General features: G+C 29.6%; 1 protein-coding gene across 7 annotated transcripts in view; it reads right to left on the bottom strand.

Annotated features, from left to right (window-relative positions):
- Positions 1-226: 226 nt before the first annotated feature.
- The window catches only part of Frl (formin-like protein), a 34,676-nt gene continuing 14,433 nt past the window's right edge, over positions 227-20,469 (bottom strand). For 2 of the 7 annotated variants that reach the window (XM_065505329.1, XM_065505328.1), the window contains exons 3-10: positions 15,742-15,825; positions 15,589-15,675; positions 13,306-14,976; positions 13,024-13,240; positions 12,667-12,959; positions 5,350-5,904; positions 5,160-5,282; positions 227-1,924 (exon numbers count right to left, since the gene is read on the bottom strand). In XM_065505329.1, coding sequence (XP_065361401.1) covers positions 1,685-1,924; positions 5,160-5,282; positions 5,350-5,904; positions 12,667-12,959; positions 13,024-13,240; positions 13,306-14,976; positions 15,589-15,675; positions 15,742-15,825 — 3,270 coding nt within the window. In that variant the 3' untranslated portion in view covers positions 227-1,684. Of the gene's footprint in view, positions 1,925-4,318; positions 4,898-5,159; positions 5,283-5,349; positions 5,905-12,666; positions 12,960-13,023; positions 13,241-13,305; positions 14,977-15,588; positions 15,676-15,741; positions 15,826-20,469 lie in introns of all 7 variants that reach the window. The other 5 variants (XR_010576277.1, XR_010576278.1, XM_065505332.1 and 2 more) reach the window with 5 other exon arrangements.

The raw sequence follows: 20,469 nt of genomic DNA, 5'->3' as shown, positions 1-20,469 counted from the left end.
TCAGGGGGTAGAATCCGCGCAGCCCTGACCCTTAATATAAAATTGCTGCGATTAATCCCCAATGTAAATGAGTCTAAATTTTTTTTTTTGGAAATTTATAATACCATTTGAAAAGTTACAGTTTGTTTCGGATTTGGACGAATATTAGGTTCGTTTTCAATCTGAAAACTCCGGTTTCGGTGTAACTCTATAAAGTATACATTGGTATCGAGATTATTAAAACACATTTATTTTAATTATTATTGTTTTTGTAATATCTTTATTTAAAAAAAATACAAAATGGTTTAAATCATTTAAAAATTATTTTGTATAAACAGTTTTCGAATTAATAAAATACAATTTTTTAAAACTAAATCATAAGACATAGTGATAGACAAAACAATAAAAAATTTGATTTTTTTTAAGGTTATGTTTAAAAATTACTTCATAAACGAAAAATTTGCGTTATTTTTTCAATAAAATTTAACTTTGAAAAAGTTTTACATCCATATTCAAAAGCAATTTTTAAATTTAACAAAGATTTATATAATCCTTAATAAATTTAAAAATTGATTATGATATTATGATAAAATTTGTGAATTAAAATAAAAGAGATTAAAAAAATTTGTGCAAAAAATACTTATAGCACTAAAAAACAATTTGAATTAAATATTAATTGTAAAAAAAATAAACAAAAAATACAATAATTTTAAAATAAAATAGAGAGCGAGTGATTAAAAATAAAAATCATATATATACAACATAAAATTAACAAAATATAATAAAATAAAATTAAAATAGAGGTAAACACAATTTGAATAACACATTATACAATTTGTTTTTATGTAAATCAAGCAAATCGTGTAAACCTTTTAAAATATATATGTTTATATATTGTATAATAAAAAAAACCATTAATATAATACAAAAATTTAAAAAGTTAAACTCTTTAGCTAGAGTTTTTTTGGGAGATTCTCTAAGATTACAAATAATGAGTACATAAGAAAAATCAAGAAAAACTTAATTAATTAATTAATATTAAACCTTTCAAAGGTTTAATTGTTTAAGATTTACTTGATTTTTCCATTTCTATACATTTCCTACCATTTAAATTTAAAATAATACACATATTAATTTAATTTAATAAAAAAAAAGAACACACAGAAAGAAAACAATTTACAATAGTTATTACAATAATAAAACTAAATAATGCCATTAATACAGATAGATAGATAGATAAAATATCATCTTATTTATATATTGAATATTAGAAGATTATTACATATTTTGCCAGAGTTTCTAGTTTAAAAATGGTAAAAAAAAGTTCTAAGCCTGTAATATTTTGTATCAAACTTAAACTAGATTATATTTGTATAATAATATAAATGTATATTAATTGTTATTGCATAGCAGTTCTGTTTTTGTTGTTAAATAATTATGTAGTATTCATACAATATTTTGTAGATTTCTTAATTTGGGTCTGTGATCGTTTTTCTTTTGTTATTAAATGGGAATGTTTGTATATATTTATTGTATATAAATATAAAAAAGTAGTATAAAAAATTTAAATGCATCATTAAATATTAAACGTTTTTTTTCGTGTTAGGCATATAAAATGTTAAATTTTTTATATCGATAAATCGTAATCGATGACTACAGCTAAGAGTAAACTACTAATAATAGATATATGCATAATCCAATCCCTTTAGACATCAAGCTCTTCTAGAGTACGCGACAGGCGATTATTGTCTATGCGCCTACGTTGACTACGTCTGACGGCATCGGCTCGCCGATAGGGTTCACTTTTCAGGCCCAACAATATATCCTCTAAAGCTCCATTGTAGACTTCATCTTGTTGCAACAGTTTTTTCTCTCTTACCGAATTGGCCTTACATTTCAATTCATTAATGACCGCTTCCTGCAAGGAGACGCCCCCAGCGGGTAACTTGTTTTTGTTAAAGTTGTATTATATAATGTATCATATGTGGCAACAAAAACAAACGAGAGGCAAAAATTAGGAATAGCATAAAATAAAAAACAAAAAGGAAAAAACAAGTTTAGAAAAGCCAGGTAAAAAGCCATTATTCGTTATTATAAAAAAAACTAAAGAAGTTACAATCATAGATAAAAATACATAAATAGGAAACTCTCTTGTTAAAGACCCAACTCAGTTGTCAAAAACATAAGTGGTGAGAAACAACACTCGTATATATGATTATTTTGAGTATTTTTTTGTTTGAGTCTTTTTCTAGTTTCCGCTCTATGAGTATTTCTCTATGATTTCAATTTTAATAAAAAATTTAAATTAAAAAAACAAATAATTTTTAGAATTTTAGTTTAATTTACATGAGATCAAGAGGTAGTGAGTGAGTGAGACAGTGATAGAGAGTATATGATGATAGTGAGTGAGATTTTTTTATTATTTTTGTAGTCGTTGCATGACTGTGGAAATGTTAATGACATTAATTAATAATAACAACATTAAAGTGGTTAATTTTATAGTTTCTACATAAACTGAACAAAAAAAAATTATGTTAAAACACAAAATAAACAAATAACAACAACACAATACGATTTTAGCGTTTTCAACACGTCTAGTTCGAAGGCCTAAAAGAGTTTTTAGTAAATTTTTTAAAAAAAAAAAATAACAAAAAAAAATAATTTTTTATGTTTATTCTACTATAAAAGAAATTTTTATTAAACTGGGTATAATTTAAAAGTTTCTGCATACAAATATTGTCTGCTAAAATTCAAAATAAAAAAAAAATAATAAAAATTTCACTGAAGAGGGTTTAATTTAAAAGTTTCTGCAAATTTTCTATTCTATCTGAATTTCCTCTTCTCTTTTCATCACTATCAATTAGACGGCTGCCTTCCAAAATAAGCTTTAATTTCTTATTTACATTTCTCTCGTTAATTTCTAGTAATTTTACTGTTAAAAATCAGCCAGGCCAGTTGTAAAACTTCTACGTCACAGGTTTCACAGAAGTTTGCGTACTGATTGCATTTCGCTGTATTTAAATACATCTTTTTAAATTTATGTCAGTTACAGTCAAAGTATTGTATGGGGCTGTTGCTGCTTTACTTTTACTGTCAAATAAAGAACAGGGTGACACAACAATGTTTTGTTTATGTTGTGTTGACAAACATGACAGGACAATAGAATTTTGGCGCCATTTCTTTTATTGTGAACAATTTTATCAAATTAATTTGCATTAAGCATTAAATACTATTAAAATATGTTGTATCAAAGGAAAAATGTTATCTAAATGTACAAAATGTGGAGTGAAAAGGCTGTGTGTTTCTTTATTCATTATTCTTCGTTGGATTTGAGGTAAAAATGTAACAAAATAGTCTATGAGCGCCAAAGGGAACAAACTTAAAATAAAGAGTAGGAAGTGATTTTGGACAACAAATTTATGTGGCCGCTTTATATTTTCCGAGTTATGGACCTCTGAAGTTGAATCGTCATCATATCTTTGATATTTGTTATCGGATCGAAACATTTTTCATATCGTAAATAATTCACACATTTGGACGTAAATCCGGAAGAATATAAACGCATAACATAAAATCTAGGTTTATTGGTAGTCGAAAAGTGGCTTCACTTAAAGTAAAAACTACGATTACCTTCGATTTTTGATCTTTGTCTGGATTACTAAGTCATTAACATAGACAATATGGACATCTAATGAAAGACATTTCAAAGACCTTTCCAACTATGTTTATAACGTCATAGAAATTCGGGCCGACAAAGTGTAAAAACCTGAATTTTTTGAAAAATTTGGGAAAAATATATTTTAAGCCGAATTGTTCATCAAAAATTTTTTTTAACAAATTAATTTTTTTCATATTTTTACAATTTTTTTTTTCATAATTTAAAAAAAAAATTTCAATTTTTTACCAAAAAAATTTTCAAACATTTTAAAAAAAAAAAATTTCCCAAAATTTTGTTTTAGCACGAAAAAAAACTTTTCACACAATTTTTTTTAGTCTCAAAAATTTTTTTCCTAAAATTTTTTTTTCACTAAAATTGTTTTCAATCTTTATCTTAAAGAATACTTTGGTGAAGGGTATATAAGATTCACAGCCCAATACAGCTCTCTTACTTGTTTTTTTTGCTTTAATTGTGTTCAGTTTGATTACATTCCATTGTGTTTTTACACTATTAAAGCCTAAAATTTTGCTGAAACTTTAAAAATTGTACACCATTAGTAGATTAAACAAATAAAACTGCCTTATTTTTCTTTTAAATATTTTCCAAAACAAACAAAAAAAACTCTCTTAAAGCCTTCTTAATTAATTAATAGCTACTACTTTATTAGAATATTGCACTTACATGGACATAGGATAACGCGTACGATTTCCTTTTTGCAAAATTTATATAAATATTTGGATATTTGTGGCGCGTACATTACAGTTAAGATGAGTGTGAACGATTTTATATACAATAGAGATGAACGAACGAGAACGAACTATAAAGGACTTAAGGCATTTTGTGTTAAACACGTTTAAGGCCTCAAAATAATTCGTTTAGCGGCCATTATGAGCGAAACAATTAAATGGTGTTAGGGGAATTTTTAAATACATAAATGTGTTTGTGTTTATATTAAAGCTATATATAATACAAGTGCTTTTTACAAATAACAACAAAAGTGGGTCTGGCAAATGGCACTTCCAACCGTGATGGTGTACAGGACTTCTATTTTACATTTATTTATATATTTTTTATTTTATTTTTATTTCAACCAACACCATTATTTTTATTGTTTTAGTTTTGGTTTTTCTTTCAAATCCCCTACGCTTTTTCTTAAGCGTCTACTCAATCTCTGTTTTTGGCATTAAAATAAGTCCATCAGGCCAAATTAATTAGCGCTTTATGTAACAAACTGCTTTCCATAGTCACGCAACCAAGTTTCTAATGAATTAAATTGTTTGTTTTTTTTTTATTTCAGATGCACAAAATGAAAATGAAAATAATGTGTGTGAGAGTGAGTTGCAACAAAGCGAATCCAATTTACAAAAAATATATATAAATAAATAAATTCAATTACTTTTTTATACCAAAGGTTTTTTTTTGGGTAAATAATTTATAATTTTGGTTTTAATAAATATTAATAAACAAGAGTTGTTTTGTTATAATTTAAAAAAAAAAGAAAATTATTTTCTAGTTTAATTACCTGTTGTTTTTTCTGGTTGGCTTTATTGCGCAGTTGGACTTGTTCGTTTTCTTTTTTATTGGCCGCAGCAGCGGCGGCCGCCTGCTCCAATCTTCTACGTTGCTCATTCTCTTGATCATGGGTCTAATGTTAAAACAAAACATTCATATATAAAATACTGTTTAAACACATAATTATTATTTCCACCTACCTTAAATGCTCTAGTAAATCTTACTATTAAAGCAAAAAATGCTGCTGCATCTGCATTGCGTGATGATTCACCAAAATACTCTACACATTCTCTAAATGCTTCTTGGGCATTTTTCAATTCGATTTTAATTTTTTTGAGCTTTTCTTCGGAATTATTAAGGAAATCTCTTAGTATATGAGTTTGATGACCTTTTACCCTTAGTTCGGCTTCTTTTTTCACCAATTCCATGCCCTTTTCCAAATCATGCATATCGGTTACAATGTTTTCCAGCGACACCTGTGAAGCTTTATCGGTACAGAATAGTTCTGTTTCGAAATTCAACAATTCGGGGAATTTTTGCCGTATTGTGGCCACTATGTAGTGCAGCAGTGAAGAACGTTTATCGGTTGATTTGGTATCAATTAAAGTGTCCAAAGATTGTAGCTTAAAGCCATAGGCTGGACCTCGCTTGCTGCTGTTCAAATAGTTGCCAAAGGCCAAAACTATCTCCAAGACAGCTTTAAATTTACGCGATTGTTTGAGTGAGCTTGAAGCGGTGGTGATGGCATGGATTTGCTGAAATTGGAAATGAATTTTGATTAAAGAATATTTTCAACCCGAAACTCTTTGAAGAATATTTTCAAACTGATTCAAAGCTCTCTTTGTGAAGAATATTTTCAATCCGAATAGTTTCTCTTTTTGAATATTTTGTCATTCCGTTTGTAATTTCTACTTTTATCATTTGCGACCCCACAAAGTATATATATTCTGGATCGTAATAGATAGCGAAGTCTATATAGCCATGTCCGTCTGTATGTTGAAATCAACTTTCCGTAGCCCCCAAATAACTTACATACATGATTCATACATCAATATATCGGGAATTCTTCCGGCTCGGTTGCTATTTAACAGCTGAGATATAAGGAACCGTAACAACCTCGATTTTTTACCTATTTTTAATCTATATCTGGATTACTAAGTCATTAATATAGACAATATGGATATCTAATGATATATATTTCGAAGTCCATTGCAACGATGTATAAAGGCTTATAGAAATTGGACCTACAATGGGTCAAAATCGGGGAAAATTTTTTTTAACCCAAATTTTTTTTTTCACAAAAAATTTTTTTTTGTCATACATTTTTTTTTCTAAATTAATTTTGTGAAGGGTTCACAAAATTATACTTTTTTTTTAATATTTTTATTTAAAAAAACTTAAATTTTTTTTAAAAAAGTTTTTTCCAAATTTTTTTTTTTTTAATTTTAAAAAAAATAATTTATGACAAAAAAATTTTTGTGAAAAAAAATCGGTTAAAAAAATTTTTCCCAGATTTTGACCCATTGTAGGTCCAATTTCTATAAGCCTTTATACATCGTTGCAATGGACTTCGAAATATATATCATTAGATATCCATATTGTCTATATTATTTATTTATTTTATTTATTTAATTTCACGTAACATATGAAGCCTCTGTAGGCCAATAAAATATATATTACAAAGAATAATCCTGAGTGTTTAATTATAATATTTACTTAAATTTATATAAAAAATCAAAAACTTGTACAAATGGCTCCCCAGCCTGCTAATAAAAGATTAATTTAAAAAAAATACCAAACAATATAGTGTCCCAAAGTAGTAGCAGGAATTCTAAAAGCTGTAAGGTATAATACCTAATACCTAAAAGTTTAATAACAAAGTTTAAAAACAATATTGATTATTGTTTTTAAAATTTGAAGTGAGATGATTCGAGAATTATGTAAATATTAAATATGAAGAGAAAAATAAGCCAAAATTTTAAGTTTAAATGCGTTATTCGAGTGGGAAAACATGCGAAGGTCAATAGGTAAATAATTCCAATGGCGAGCTACTCTAACAACAAAAGACCGTTCAAAGATACTATATCTAATCCTCGGAATAATAATCTGAGGGTTTCTTGTTGAGTGTGTAAAGGAAAATCTTGAGCAAAGTTGCAAATGTCCATTTGTCATAATTCTGAAGAAGAATAATAAATTACGATATATAATATAATTATTAAATGAGCATCCTAAAAATCTTATAACATAGTCTGATATATGCATTCTACGTCTAACATTATAAGCGTAGCGCACTATTGCATTTACAATACGCCTAATTCTGGCAAGAACAAAGCTCAAAGTGCCAGACACAACTTCCAAACCGTAGCAAATATGTGGCATAAGTAATGCATGTGCAAGTTTACATCTAACATTAAGTGGTAAATAAATGTTGTTAGAATAGATTCTGCGGAGAGTACCAAATACTTTACAACATATATTATCAATATGACCTTCAAATGTAAGTCGGTCATCAATAAATACGCCCAAACATTTAAACCGGGTGACGAACGAAACACTAACTCCGTTAATAGATACATTTAAACAAGAAGAATGATGCCCAGTTCCTCCAAAAAGCATAGCCTTCGTTTTAGAGAGGTTTATGGGTAATGAATTCCGAACAGACCAATGAAAAAATCGCTCAAGACTAAAATTAATACTGGACTCAAGAACATCAACATTATCTTGATCAGAACTAAATAATAGGAGGGTATCATCAGCAAATTGAAATGAAGTGCAGATACTATCGTCAATACACTCAGAGAGGTCGTTAACGTATAATATAAAGAGAAGTGGTCCCAAAACGGATCCCTGAGGGATACCAGAAAACAGAGGAAGAAGTTCAGAAAATATGCCATTAATATCCACAAATTGATGTCTTTCTGATAGGTAGGAATACACTAACTTGCAAGCAGACCTTGAGAAGCCAAAACGTGTTCGTAATTTTTCAATCAAAACAAAGTAGTCAATACAATTGAAAGCCTTACTTAGATCCAGGGAAACTAATGATGTCAATTTATTTCTATTTATATTATCTCTAATGGTATCAGTCATATTCAACAGAAGAGAAGTGGTGTTATAACCCCTGCGAAATGCATATTGAGAAGAAACAATTGACCTATTGACGACATCAAGGATTTGATTTTTAACAATATGTTCCACTACTTTGGAGATCGCAGGTAGAATTGAAATGGGCCTCAAATCATCCAAACCACTCACTACTCTTGTCTTCGGAATAGGTACCACACGAGCAACTTTCCACAAAGAAGGAAAAGTTGATGTTGTCAAAATTGAGTTAACGAGGAAAATCAGAAACTTGGATATATAAGGGAAAATTATTTTTATAAAGTGGATGGGAATATTATCAGTACCTACAGATTTGGATTTAACTTTGCATAGGGCAAAAAACAATTCATCCTCTGTAATAGTTCTGAAAGAAAAAGATCCGAAACTTTCAAATGTATCTATATCAATAGTGTCAGATGTAATCGTGGGAGCAACATTAACAAAGTATTCATTGACATTATTAACATTGAAATCATTGAGTTGTTTTTCTTCACCCGCTAAACCACACCCTTTAAGTAATCTCCACATAGCTAATGAATCAACGCCAGAAAACAGCTTAGCAAAGTACTTCCTCCTCTCCTTACGAATAATATTTTTAGCTTTATTTCGGTAGCGACAATAAATTTGCCACTTTTCTGAAGACGGAGAAATCCGAAAGGCAGAGAAGGCTAAATCCCTTAGGGAAATAGCGTGCAAAACAGAATTTAACTTCATCCACACATCAGGGACATATTTAATCTCTTTTGTAACAATTGGAACAAAATTATAAAGAGATTCCACAATTGAACTTAAATAAGAAGACTGAAAATCAATAGAAGTAGAGTTGAAAAAAGTGGAGGTCTCAAGGTTATCCATAAAAGATGTTATACTTTCCCAATCAATAATATTAAAATTCCTGTAGGTGTAAAATTCCGAGCAGCGTCTAACATTAAAGTGGAAAGAGGCAAAAATTAAAGCATGATGCGATATAGAAGGACATAGCACTTGGTCTGAAGAGGTAATCATAGAGGTATTACTAACCAACCAAAAATCCAATAATGAAGTCGATGAATGAGAAATATCAAAGTGAGTAGGTTTAGAGTTGTGAAACACCGACAGATTACATCTTAGACACATAGATCTAATAGAAGCAGATTTTGTATCATTAAATAGGTTATTGTTGAAATCACCTACAACTACTATATCAGAATAACGAAGAAACAAATCAGAATGGGTACTCTCAAAAGCAACAAGATTACCATAAGGTAAGTAAACAACACCAAAAAGTGCTGTTAAGCTAAAGTTCTGTAACTGAATAAAGAGTGTTTCGCAAATACCAGGATCAGAAACCTTATAAACAACCTTATATCGCAAAGCATTAGAAATAAAAAAACCCACGCCACCTCCCCGCATATTTAGCCTATCATTCCTAACTAATGTGTAACCAGGTAATTTGAGTGATGAGCTAGAAATATAAGGCTTCAACCAAGTTTCAGAAATAGCAATTAGATCAAAATTTTTGTTTACAATGCTTTTGAATTCATCAAACTTAACAGAATTACTGCAAGTTAATAAGCTTTGACAATTAATATGTGCAACCCTCAAATTGTTAGGGCACTTTTGAACAGATAACTTAATTGAAGAGCTACTACTAATAATGGGACCAATATTATCACCTAACGTCATTAATAAAAGCGAGGATGGGGAACCAAAAGTATAATATGAAATTCCATATATACATTAATAAAAATAAAAAAATCAAATAATAAACTCAGCTATAAAATAACAAAATGAGATCATATAATCTAGAATTAACAAAATCATATAAAAAGAAAATAATATAATAGAGATCAGAAATATAAATGCTATGGATATACCGCAAAATTCAATTTAGAAATAACATTATAATAAAAATATAAAAAAAAATATTAAATAAAAAGTTGTAACGAAACCAAAAAGTAAGATCAGCTAAAAGTGTGCAAAATATTTCATTAAACATGGTTATTCGTTAAAACAATTTAAAAAATATAATATGTATACTATGATAATGCTAGTTGGAGGAGCTAAAATTGCTGGTGAATAGCTGGGCACATTGTTCCATATTGTATATAACCTCTTTTCCATCAATCAAAGTTAACTTGGCCACGACCTTATCAGTATTCAATATCCTGTATTTCAAAATAGAATTTTGCTTCTTCAATTTCCGGCAAAAGGTGTTAAGATTCGAAGCAGCAGGGGAAAAATGGTCATTTAAGTAGATCCGATTGTTTATCTCACCACCCATGACATCACTCACTCGTAAATTCCTTGCTTTAAAATATGCCTTCATAAGATTGTCCCGTATTGCCACACAATTAAATTTGACAAGTATAAGCTTTTGGTTGTTCATATAACAAACCTGATTAATATCATGAAGATTAATATCGATATCAAAAAATTTTAGTAAGGATATAATGGACGGCGTAAGATCGTTCAACCCAGAAGGCATGCCGCTTAAGATAATGTCACCACGGTAAAGTCTACGATGAAGAACATGATTTTCAGTTTCCAAGGCGTTAATTTTTGATGTAGTAGACGTGTCGATATTATGGATGAGTTTGCTGCAGGCAACAATATCAGCCTTCATTTGTTGGTTGGAAGCCAATATTTCCTTTTTAAACTCAGAAAGAATTCCCGCAATAGAGTTCGTATACGAATTTCGATCCTCCTGGCTAGACTTAATGAAATCATCTAAACTTGTTTTAAGAGCACGTACCTCATCACGGAGTGAAGCATCAGAGTTCGAATCATTGAGACAAGCAGCACAGGTAAAAGAAAAAGAAGATTGCTTTTCTTTAAAAAGAGCAAGGTGTTTTTCAGATACATTTGCACAGCTAAGATGAAGCCAACACTCGCAAACTTTGCATTTAATACTCCCTTGAGTCTTTCCAATAGTATCATTACAAGATCCGCATTTAAAAGTTCTTGTGACAGGCATTTTAAAAACGAAGATATCCAGCAACAACAACAGCAAAAATTAGAAAAATGGTTGCACCTCAACGTTAACAGCAACAACAGTAGCAGCAACACAGCACACAACCAGCAGAATGTTGAATAATCGAGTTTAATGGATAAAATAATAAAATCCAATATCCTTCAGCAATTTAGCACACACTTAATGGCCAATATTTAAAAAAACTTAAGATAAATAATTATTAAGCACGTAGTTAAACAAAAAATTTAGTTATTTTACAGCTGAGATATACAGGTACGTTCACTCGGGCATAGCGTTGCCAGATTCAAATTTGACGTTTATCCATTTTTATTTTTTTAGCTTTCTAGTAATTTTTGTCTTTAATAATTGATTTGTTTTATGGTTTGTTTAACAATTGTTGTTGTGTTTTTAGTTTTTATAACTTGTTTTCGCCGGTAACTTTTTTTTTTTTGTTTTAATTATAGAATGTCAAAAATTCCAGCCAAATACAAAAAACGTACCAAAAATGGCAATTGCACGTGTGTGTTTATGATTGATTAATGACTTAGTAATCCAGATATAGATTAAAAATAGGTAAAAAATCGATGTTGTTTCTGTTCCTTATATCTCAGCCGTTTGTGGACCGATTTTGTCGATTTTAAATAGCAACCGAGGCGGAAGAATTCCCGATATATTGATGTATGAATCATGTATGTAAGTTATTTGGGGCCTACGGAAAGTTGATTTCAACATACAGACGGACAAATCTAAGAGAGCTTTTGTGAAAAAAAAAATTGGGTTAAAAAAAATGTTCCCCGATTTTGACCCATTGAAGGTCCAATTTTTAGAATAGAATATTTTCATACTGAATCGTGGCTCTCTTGAATATTTTCAAACTGAATCAAGACTTTTTTATAGAATATTTTTACTCGAATCGTGGCACATTTTCAAGAATATTTTCAGCCCGAAACGTGGTTCTTTTCGACAAAAATATTTTCAACCCAAATCATGGTTCTTTTTAAAGCATGTTCCCAGCCCGAAACGTGTCTCTCTTTATAGAATATTTTCAAACTGAATCAAGGAGAATATTTTGAATACAAATCGTGGCTTTTTTTGAGAATATTTTCAACCCAAATTGTGGCAATCTTTATAGAATATTTTCAACCCGAATCGTGGCAATCTTTATAGAATATTTTCAAACGGATTCAAGACTCTATTTATACAATATTTTCAACCCAAATCAGGGCTCATTTTATACAATTTCAACACGAATCTTGAATCTTTCTATAGAATATTTTCCACACAAATCATAGCACTTTTTGAAAAATATTTAAACCTGACTCGATGGCTTTTTATATGATATTTTCATCCCGATTGGTGGCTCTTTTTAGACGATCTTCAACCTGAATCGAAGCTCTTCTTTGTGCGGTTTTGGCATATTGGCTTTTGTTATATTGATTTGTTGAGACCTTATCCTACTTACCGGACATATTAGATGCAGACAATCGAAAAAGTTGCCCATATAATTCATAATCGATAATTTCGATGAAATACGTTCCACTTTCGATAGCTGCAGCATAAATTTATCCTCCTCGGTTAAAAGATTCTGATCTTTACGCTCGATAATGTATTCCTTGTACGACTTGACCTCCACATCGGTGGGTATCATTTTCTGCAGCAATTCAACATTTTCCAATGACAGTTTTTTCAAATCTAAACTGTGTATAGCAGCGATAACCTCATCAATGGGCATATCAAGTTTACGGCGAGATATTGCTGGTGTAAAAAAGAAATATTATATAATTTATAACATTTATAATTAACCACCCAAAAAACTTACCAATATTTCGTAATCTCGTGTGTTCCAAAAGTGAAACATGTTCGGGTTTCTTAAAGCGCTTGCTGGGATATGATTGCAAAGAGCCATCAACCTCGGAGTTGGCGCCGCTGGTAAGGCCACCACCCACACCAATCTTAAAACGTTCTTCAAACTCATTAAAGTCAATAAACTTGTAGAGTTTCTCATCGTCCAGCTCATTGAAAATGGTACCTCGTACCTAAGAGTAAAATATAAATGATTTAGCATAAAATTTCCTGTTTTTTCTTTTCAAAAAAAACTTACCTGGTTGGGCTTGAGAGCTATCCAATTTAAGGTGGGCAGCTTGTATTTGGTTGGCACTTTTCTTTTGATGGTCATGGCGCCATCGGGCGCTGGCATGAAACCGGCTACTGGAGGAGGCGGCGGTTGGAATGACATGGGAAGATTGTTGGGATGTTGCATGGACTGCAAGGCACGTAGAGATGGTGGCGGCGGTGGTGGAGCAAAATTGTTAAACATATCCCCGGGTCCCGGTAATGGTGGCGGTGCTGGTGGAGCGGGTGGTGGCGGCGGAGGTGGTGCTATATTAATGGCCTCCGGCAAGGGAGGAGGTGGTGGTGGTAGTGGCGGTGAAACACATTCCACCGGTGAACTATTTAGTAAGATATCACTAACCAGTGAACCTTCGGCACCACCAGAACCCGAACGTGGCAGGGAACGTGATAAAGTTTGTAATTCTAGATTTTTGCTTTGCAGCAGAGATTCTCGTTTTTTCAGTTCTTGTTCGTTTTGCTTTAGAATACGTCTCAGCGTACAGACCTCCTCATCAAATTTCAATTTGGTAGTCATTAAATCTTCACGTTCCGTTCTTAAATATCTAACCTCGGTTTCCATTTCCGCTAATTTATAAAGTAATTCTGAATTTCTATCGATTTCCCTTTCAATTTGATCCTCCAACTCTTGCACTCTTTCCAAAGCAGCCGTTTTTGTTTCAGAATCTTCCATTAAAGCGGCCACATCGAATACATTATCCAGATAGGCAGAAATTTGAACTTTTAGTTCTTCAGACTCTGTGAGTCTTAGCTTTTCCAAATACTTATCCAGGCCCAAGGCGGTAAATTCGTATTGCAAATGTACCCGATAATTCATATCCTCCACCGAGTGCACCACTATATTCATAAATTGCATGCAGGCCACCATAAAATCAATATTAAAAGCCTCAAAGTTCATGAAATACTCCATCAATGTTTGGAAACGTTGATTTTCATGGCAAACATTCTTGAAATTATCGAAAGCCGACAAGATAATCTCATGGCCACCCTTGACCAAACAAATGGCAGCCAATAGTTCAAGCACCAATGCCTTTGTTCTCAACGATTTGTGTATCAAACTGAGCGCAATGCAATTGATGGCCTCACGATGTTGTATCACCATATTGAAGCCATATTTGTTGTTCATAATGGCACGCAAACACATGATGCACACATGTATGTCATCAGTTGAAGCTCCCATATTTAATTTGGCCATATGGCGGGAACGGCGCTTAATGTTGGGACTATCGAGAACCTCGGCCAGCGCAGGTCGTAAAAAGCCATTGAACGAGTAGTGATTGTTTTGGTAACGTGACGACTCCGTCAGACTTACATTACTAATGCCACCAATATTCGAACTGACACAAGCAGAGGTGCCCAGGCCATCACTGCTCAGATTGCCCAAGCCACTATTGTTTAGATTCAAACGTTCATCGGACTCGCTGAGCGCCTCTTGGACCCTCTGCTCGTGACGCATCATTTGCAGGCGAAAACTCAGATAATCCACCAAAGCATCTAGACCTTTGTTGGTCTCATCTAGAAACTCCTTTACCCACTCAATGTGATTGGTGCGCAAAGAAATTTCAAGATCACGCAACACTTGTGTGGATGTCGATTCGCCTACCATCTTACGTTTCTGGCAAAAAAAGTAGAGGAAGTAAAGCTGTAAGTGTACATTGACGGTTCATGGAGTAGGAACATTTTAGCAGGAATTAGGAAGAGAGGCAGAGTGTTAAGGAGTTAGAGGGATATTATAATAAAATGATGAAGAAAGAAGGTTTTAGGAGAACAAAAACATCACAGTGCAGTTGTGTCATTAATAGTAACAGAACAGAGCAGAGCAGACATTACCAGAAGTAGTGTTCCAGCAAGATAGAAATAAAAGTAAATAGGAGTTTAGTTTATGAGTAGAGTTGTGTATGTGTAAGTGTTGGTGTTGGTGTGAGTAGGATGAAATGGAAAAAGTATTAATTTTTAATTAATTATCTAAGAAAAATAAGCATTAGCTACTATAATACAAGTTGGTTGAAGAAATATTTTAAGTATTTTTTGTTTGTAAAGTTTAGTATAAACATAGTGTTACCAATTTCAAATTAAATCTAATAGGGGTCGTCTCTTTCAACCAACATTTAAGGCTTTTACTTAAAAACAATTTCCCTCTTTTAAGAAAATGATTTAAAAAATGCTACTTTTTGTAGTTTTCATTATTTTTCAAATCATTCTTTAGGGAATTTTGTAAAATCCTTAATTGTTTTTGTTTAAAAACAACACTTACTCTATGACTTCTTGAGGCTTTGGGATCTAAATATGTTCGTAATTTGTTGAGATAATGTGAAGGTGGATCTTTTGCTTGTACCATTTCCTAGAATTTGTAGAAATTTTATTAAGTTTTTAAAAAGTTTATTGCAACTGTTGGAGGAAAACTTACTTGATCACAAATTATATCCCATTTCTTTTCATCATCATAGTTTTTCAAAAGTTTGGCTTTATCGGGAGGTAAATCCATGGAGGCCTAAAAATATAAAAAGAAAAAGTTTTTATTTAATAAAAGTAGTCGTTAAAAAATGTTAATTAAAACAATATTTATTTATTTTATAGATGAATAATCTTTTTAGTGAAAATAGTTTTTTTTTAGTTCAAAAAGCTTTTTAGGATACAAAAGCTTTTAAGTGAAAATATCTTTTTGAAATTAAAAATTTTAGTAAAAATAACCTTTTTGGATGAAAACGTTTTTTAGTGAAAATAGCCTTTTTAAATGAAAAAAGCATTTAGTGAAAATAGACTATTTTAAATGACAAAGATTTTAGAGAAAATATTAATTTTTAGACGAAAACGGTTTTTAGTTAAAATATACTTTTTGATTGAAAAAGCTTTTTAGTGAAAATAGCCTTTTTAGGTGAAAAAGCTTTTTAGCGAAAATAACTTTATGAAATAAAAATGTTTTAAACAAAAAATAGCTTTTTTCATGTAAAAAAGCTTTTTACTGAAAATAGCTTTTTTAGAAAAAAAAGCTTTTCAGAGAAAATAGGGTTTTTAGTTGAAATAGACTTTTTGATTGAAAAAGCTTTTTAGTGAAAATAGCATTTTAGATAAAAAAACTTTTTAGTGAAAATAGCCTTTTTGGGTGAAAAAGGGTTTTAGCGAAAATAACTTTTTGAAATAAAAATGTTTTAAACAAAAAATAGCTTTTTTAATGTAAAATAGCTTTTTACTGAAAATAGCTTTTTAAAAAAAAAGCTTTTCAGAGAAAATAGTTTTTTTAGCTGAACAAAATTTTAAGTGAAAATAACTTTTTCAGATGAATTTTTTTTGTGAAAATAACCATTTTAGATGAAAAAGCTTTTTAGGAAAAATAGCTTTTCAATATAAAAAAAACTTTATAAATGAAAAAGCTTTTTATTGAAAATACCTTATTAAAAATAAACGATTTTTAAGTAAAAAAAAATATGAGAATAAAAAGCTTTCTCAGTGAATTAAGATTTTTAATGATACAAGTTTTTAATAAAAAAGACTAAAAGACATTTAGTTGTTGAAAAAAGTTGTTTAGTCAAAATTTTAATTGCAAGAAAAAGCTTTTTTCACTAAATAAGAAAAGATCTTGATTAGTGAACAAGATTTTTGAAGAAAAATTTTTTCTTAGTATGAAATTTTTTGGTCTTTTAATACAGATTTTTAACATGAATTTTTATCTGAATCATGATGCTTTTTTATTCCCATTTTTAACCTGAATTGTCTTAATGAATTAAGACTCTTTTTATTCCGATTTTCCACCATTCATTTCCTTTCAACTCTGATTTTTCAGTTTATTCAGATTTTCCCACCTGAGTTGAGTCATGGCTCTTTTTAGTCCAATATTCCACCTAAATCGTGTTTCAGTATACTAATTTTTTAAAACCTAATCTGCTGGCTCTTTTTATTCTGATTTAGTCAAAATTTCGTTTTAAAGGCAACAGAAGTTTAAACTGCTTCCAAATAATGAAATATGTGTAAATAATATATACTTCGTTTCTTCAATAATAAAAAAAAACAATTCAATTTCCTGCAATGTGGAAAGATCATGCAATTGATCTTTTCCAAATTCAATTTTGTCATACTCTTACAAAATGATACTCAAATTTTTAAACAAACATTTCTCAATTATTAACCCCTTCAAACACCACCAGTCCCCTCCAAAAAAAACATGTGACTTTTATTGTTTACAAGCTATAAATGCAAAAAAAAGTATCTACACAATAATGATCTTGAGAGGAAACTGTTTTCTATATGTACAAACAAAAAAAACGAGAAATTAGCATAATATTGTTTATTTGAACAACAATATAATTGGGTTATAATTAAATTAAATATAGATCAACATCATCAGTTACTAGGCTTCCAGCATACAAACAACGAAGCTAAATAAGAAACGATAAGATCAATATGAAATGAAATTAAAGAAATGAAATGAAAAGAAAAAATTCTTCATTTAAGAGGCTTCCCGTACTAGACCACATACGAGTTTATAAGTATGTGAATGTGGTGAGTGAGCATTGTAAGTTGGAAAGCCGCAGCAACAAAGAAAATATGGACACAATATTCATATGTAAAGCATATGAATATAAAGCAATAGTGGTGGTAATGGGTATGGTTGGATGGATGGTGATCTCAAGCTCTTGTTTGTACGACTGAAGTTATATTTATTACTGAAAGATAAAATTCACAAACAAACCAACAAACAAACATGCAAAATAGCAATAAAATGATAATAAAATTAAAAAAAAAGAAACACAAATATTTTTTTTTTTACACTGTAAAATGAAGAGAGTGATGGCAATGGGAAATTGGGAATTCAATAAAATTCAATAATAAATAACTTAATTTTCCCAAATATAGTGTTTAAAAAAAATTGTTTTTTTTTCTTCATTTTTATTGGAAAAATTTGTCTGTAAACCTTTTTAGTTTATCTCAAAATGGAGATGTTTGCTTAATTACTTGCCAAATTATTTGATTGGCAATTAATTGCCAAACTTTTGATATAAACTCCTAAATAATGCTAATGAGGTTGGTTGTTTATTGTCAACAGTTGAATTTTAATTCATAATTTATATCATGTATGATTTTTAAATAAATTTATGACGGATTTTACAAAAAAAACAAGTAAAAAAAGATGTATTCGATGCCGAATCTTCAACAACATATACTTTCAAATAAAAATTTTAAATATTTTTTAGGTAAACAAAATTAAAATTTTGATTTTGATTTTTTTTTTCAAATTTTTTTTCCAAAATTTTTTTAATTTTTTTTTTTAAAATTTAATAATGACAAAAATTTATGAAAAAAAAAAACTTTTTTGGATGAAAAAAAAATTCGCGTTAAAATTATTATTCCCGATTTTGACCCAATGTCGGCCGTAATTTCCGCGTTATTCATATTGTCTTAGTTATTCATATTGTCTATGTTAATGATGTAGTAATGCAGATATCGATGAAAAATATGTCAATAATTGTGGAAGTCGTAGTATCTCAGCCATTTAAGGGCCGATTTTTCCGAAAATGAATAGCAACCAAACCGGGACAATAGCGATTATATTGATTTATCAATCATGTATGTCAGTTATTTGAGGGCTTCAGAAAGATGATTTCAACATACAGACGGACAGACAGTCATGGCTATATCTACTCCGATACTGCAGAATATACTATATACATTAGAAATTAAAAACGGAATGACGTAGCCCCCAAATAACTTATAAACATGATTTATACATCAATATATCGGGAATTCTTATGCTAGAGAAGATCGAGAAAATCAGCCCACAAATGGCTGAGATATTAGGAAAAAAACCGGCACAACCTCGATTTGTGGCCTAATTTTGATCTATTTCTGGATTACTAACTCATTAATATAGACAATATGGATATCAAAGTCCATTGCAACGATGAATATAAGGGTCAAAATCGGGAAAAATATTTGTTAACCCGAATATTTTTTAATAAAAATTTTTTTTCACTAATAAGTTTAAAAAAAAAATTGTGAAATTTTTAAATTTTGAAAAAAAAAATTTTAAATTTTGAAATAAAATATTTTAAAAATTTTATGTTTTAAAAAAAAATTAAATTTTGAAAAAAAAAAATTTTAAATTTTGAAAAAAAAATTTTAAATTTTGAAAAAAAAAATTTTAAATTTTGAAAAAAAATTTAAATTTTGAAAAAAATATTTTTTTTTAAATTTTCTAAAAAAAAAATTTAAAAATACACATTTATTTACCCGAATCCCTTTTTATAAAATATTTTTAGATCGAATCGAGAATATTGTTGTAGAATATTTCCAAATTTTGAATCGATAGAGATTTATTTTATCGGAATCCTGAATCTTTTTCAATCCTGAATTAATCGCTTGGCTCTTTTCATGAAGATTTGTTTAACATTAATGAATCCCTATTATGTTTTTTTTAAGTTTTCAAAAAATTTTTTTTAAATTTAAAAAAAAAATTTTTTTTTTTTAAATTTTAAAATAATTGTTCTTTTTATATATTCCTCTTTAAAAATACACATTTATTTACCCGAATCTTGGCTCGTTTTATAAAATATTTTTAGATCGAATCGAGAATATTGTTGTAGAATATTTCCAAATTTTGAATCGATAGAGATTTTTTTATCGGAATTCTGAATCTTTTTCAATCCTGAATTAATCGCTTGGTTTTTTTCATGGAGATCTGTTTAACATTAATGAATCCCTATCATGCTTTTCTTGAAATTTTTTTTTTTAAGTTTTCAAAAAAAAAAATTTTAAATTTTCAAAAAAAAATTTTTTTTTAAAAAATTTTAAATTAATTGTTCTTTTTATATATTCCAACCGTATCCAGGCTCTTTAAAAATACACATTTATTTACCCGTATGCTAGCTTTTTTTATAAAATATTTTTAGATCGAATCGATAGAATCGACAAATATTCCCCAATTTCGAATCGGTAGAGTTTTTTTATCGGAATCCTGAATCTTTTTCAATCATGAATTAATCGCTTGGCTCTTTTCATGCAGATTTGTTTAACATTAATGAATCCCTTTTATGCTTTTCTTGACGATTTTTAATGACAGTTATTTCTTGTCTCTTTTTGTACAGATTTTGAAACACATTATTCAATCGTGAATGAGTCTTGGCTCTTAATTGTGATTCAG

This window comes from Calliphora vicina, chromosome 3 (assembly GCF_958450345.1).
Source record: "Calliphora vicina chromosome 3, idCalVici1.1, whole genome shotgun sequence".
NCBI lineage: Eukaryota > Metazoa > Arthropoda > Insecta > Diptera > Calliphoridae > Calliphora > Calliphora vicina.
This window is presented reverse-complemented; position numbering and strand designations above follow the sequence as displayed.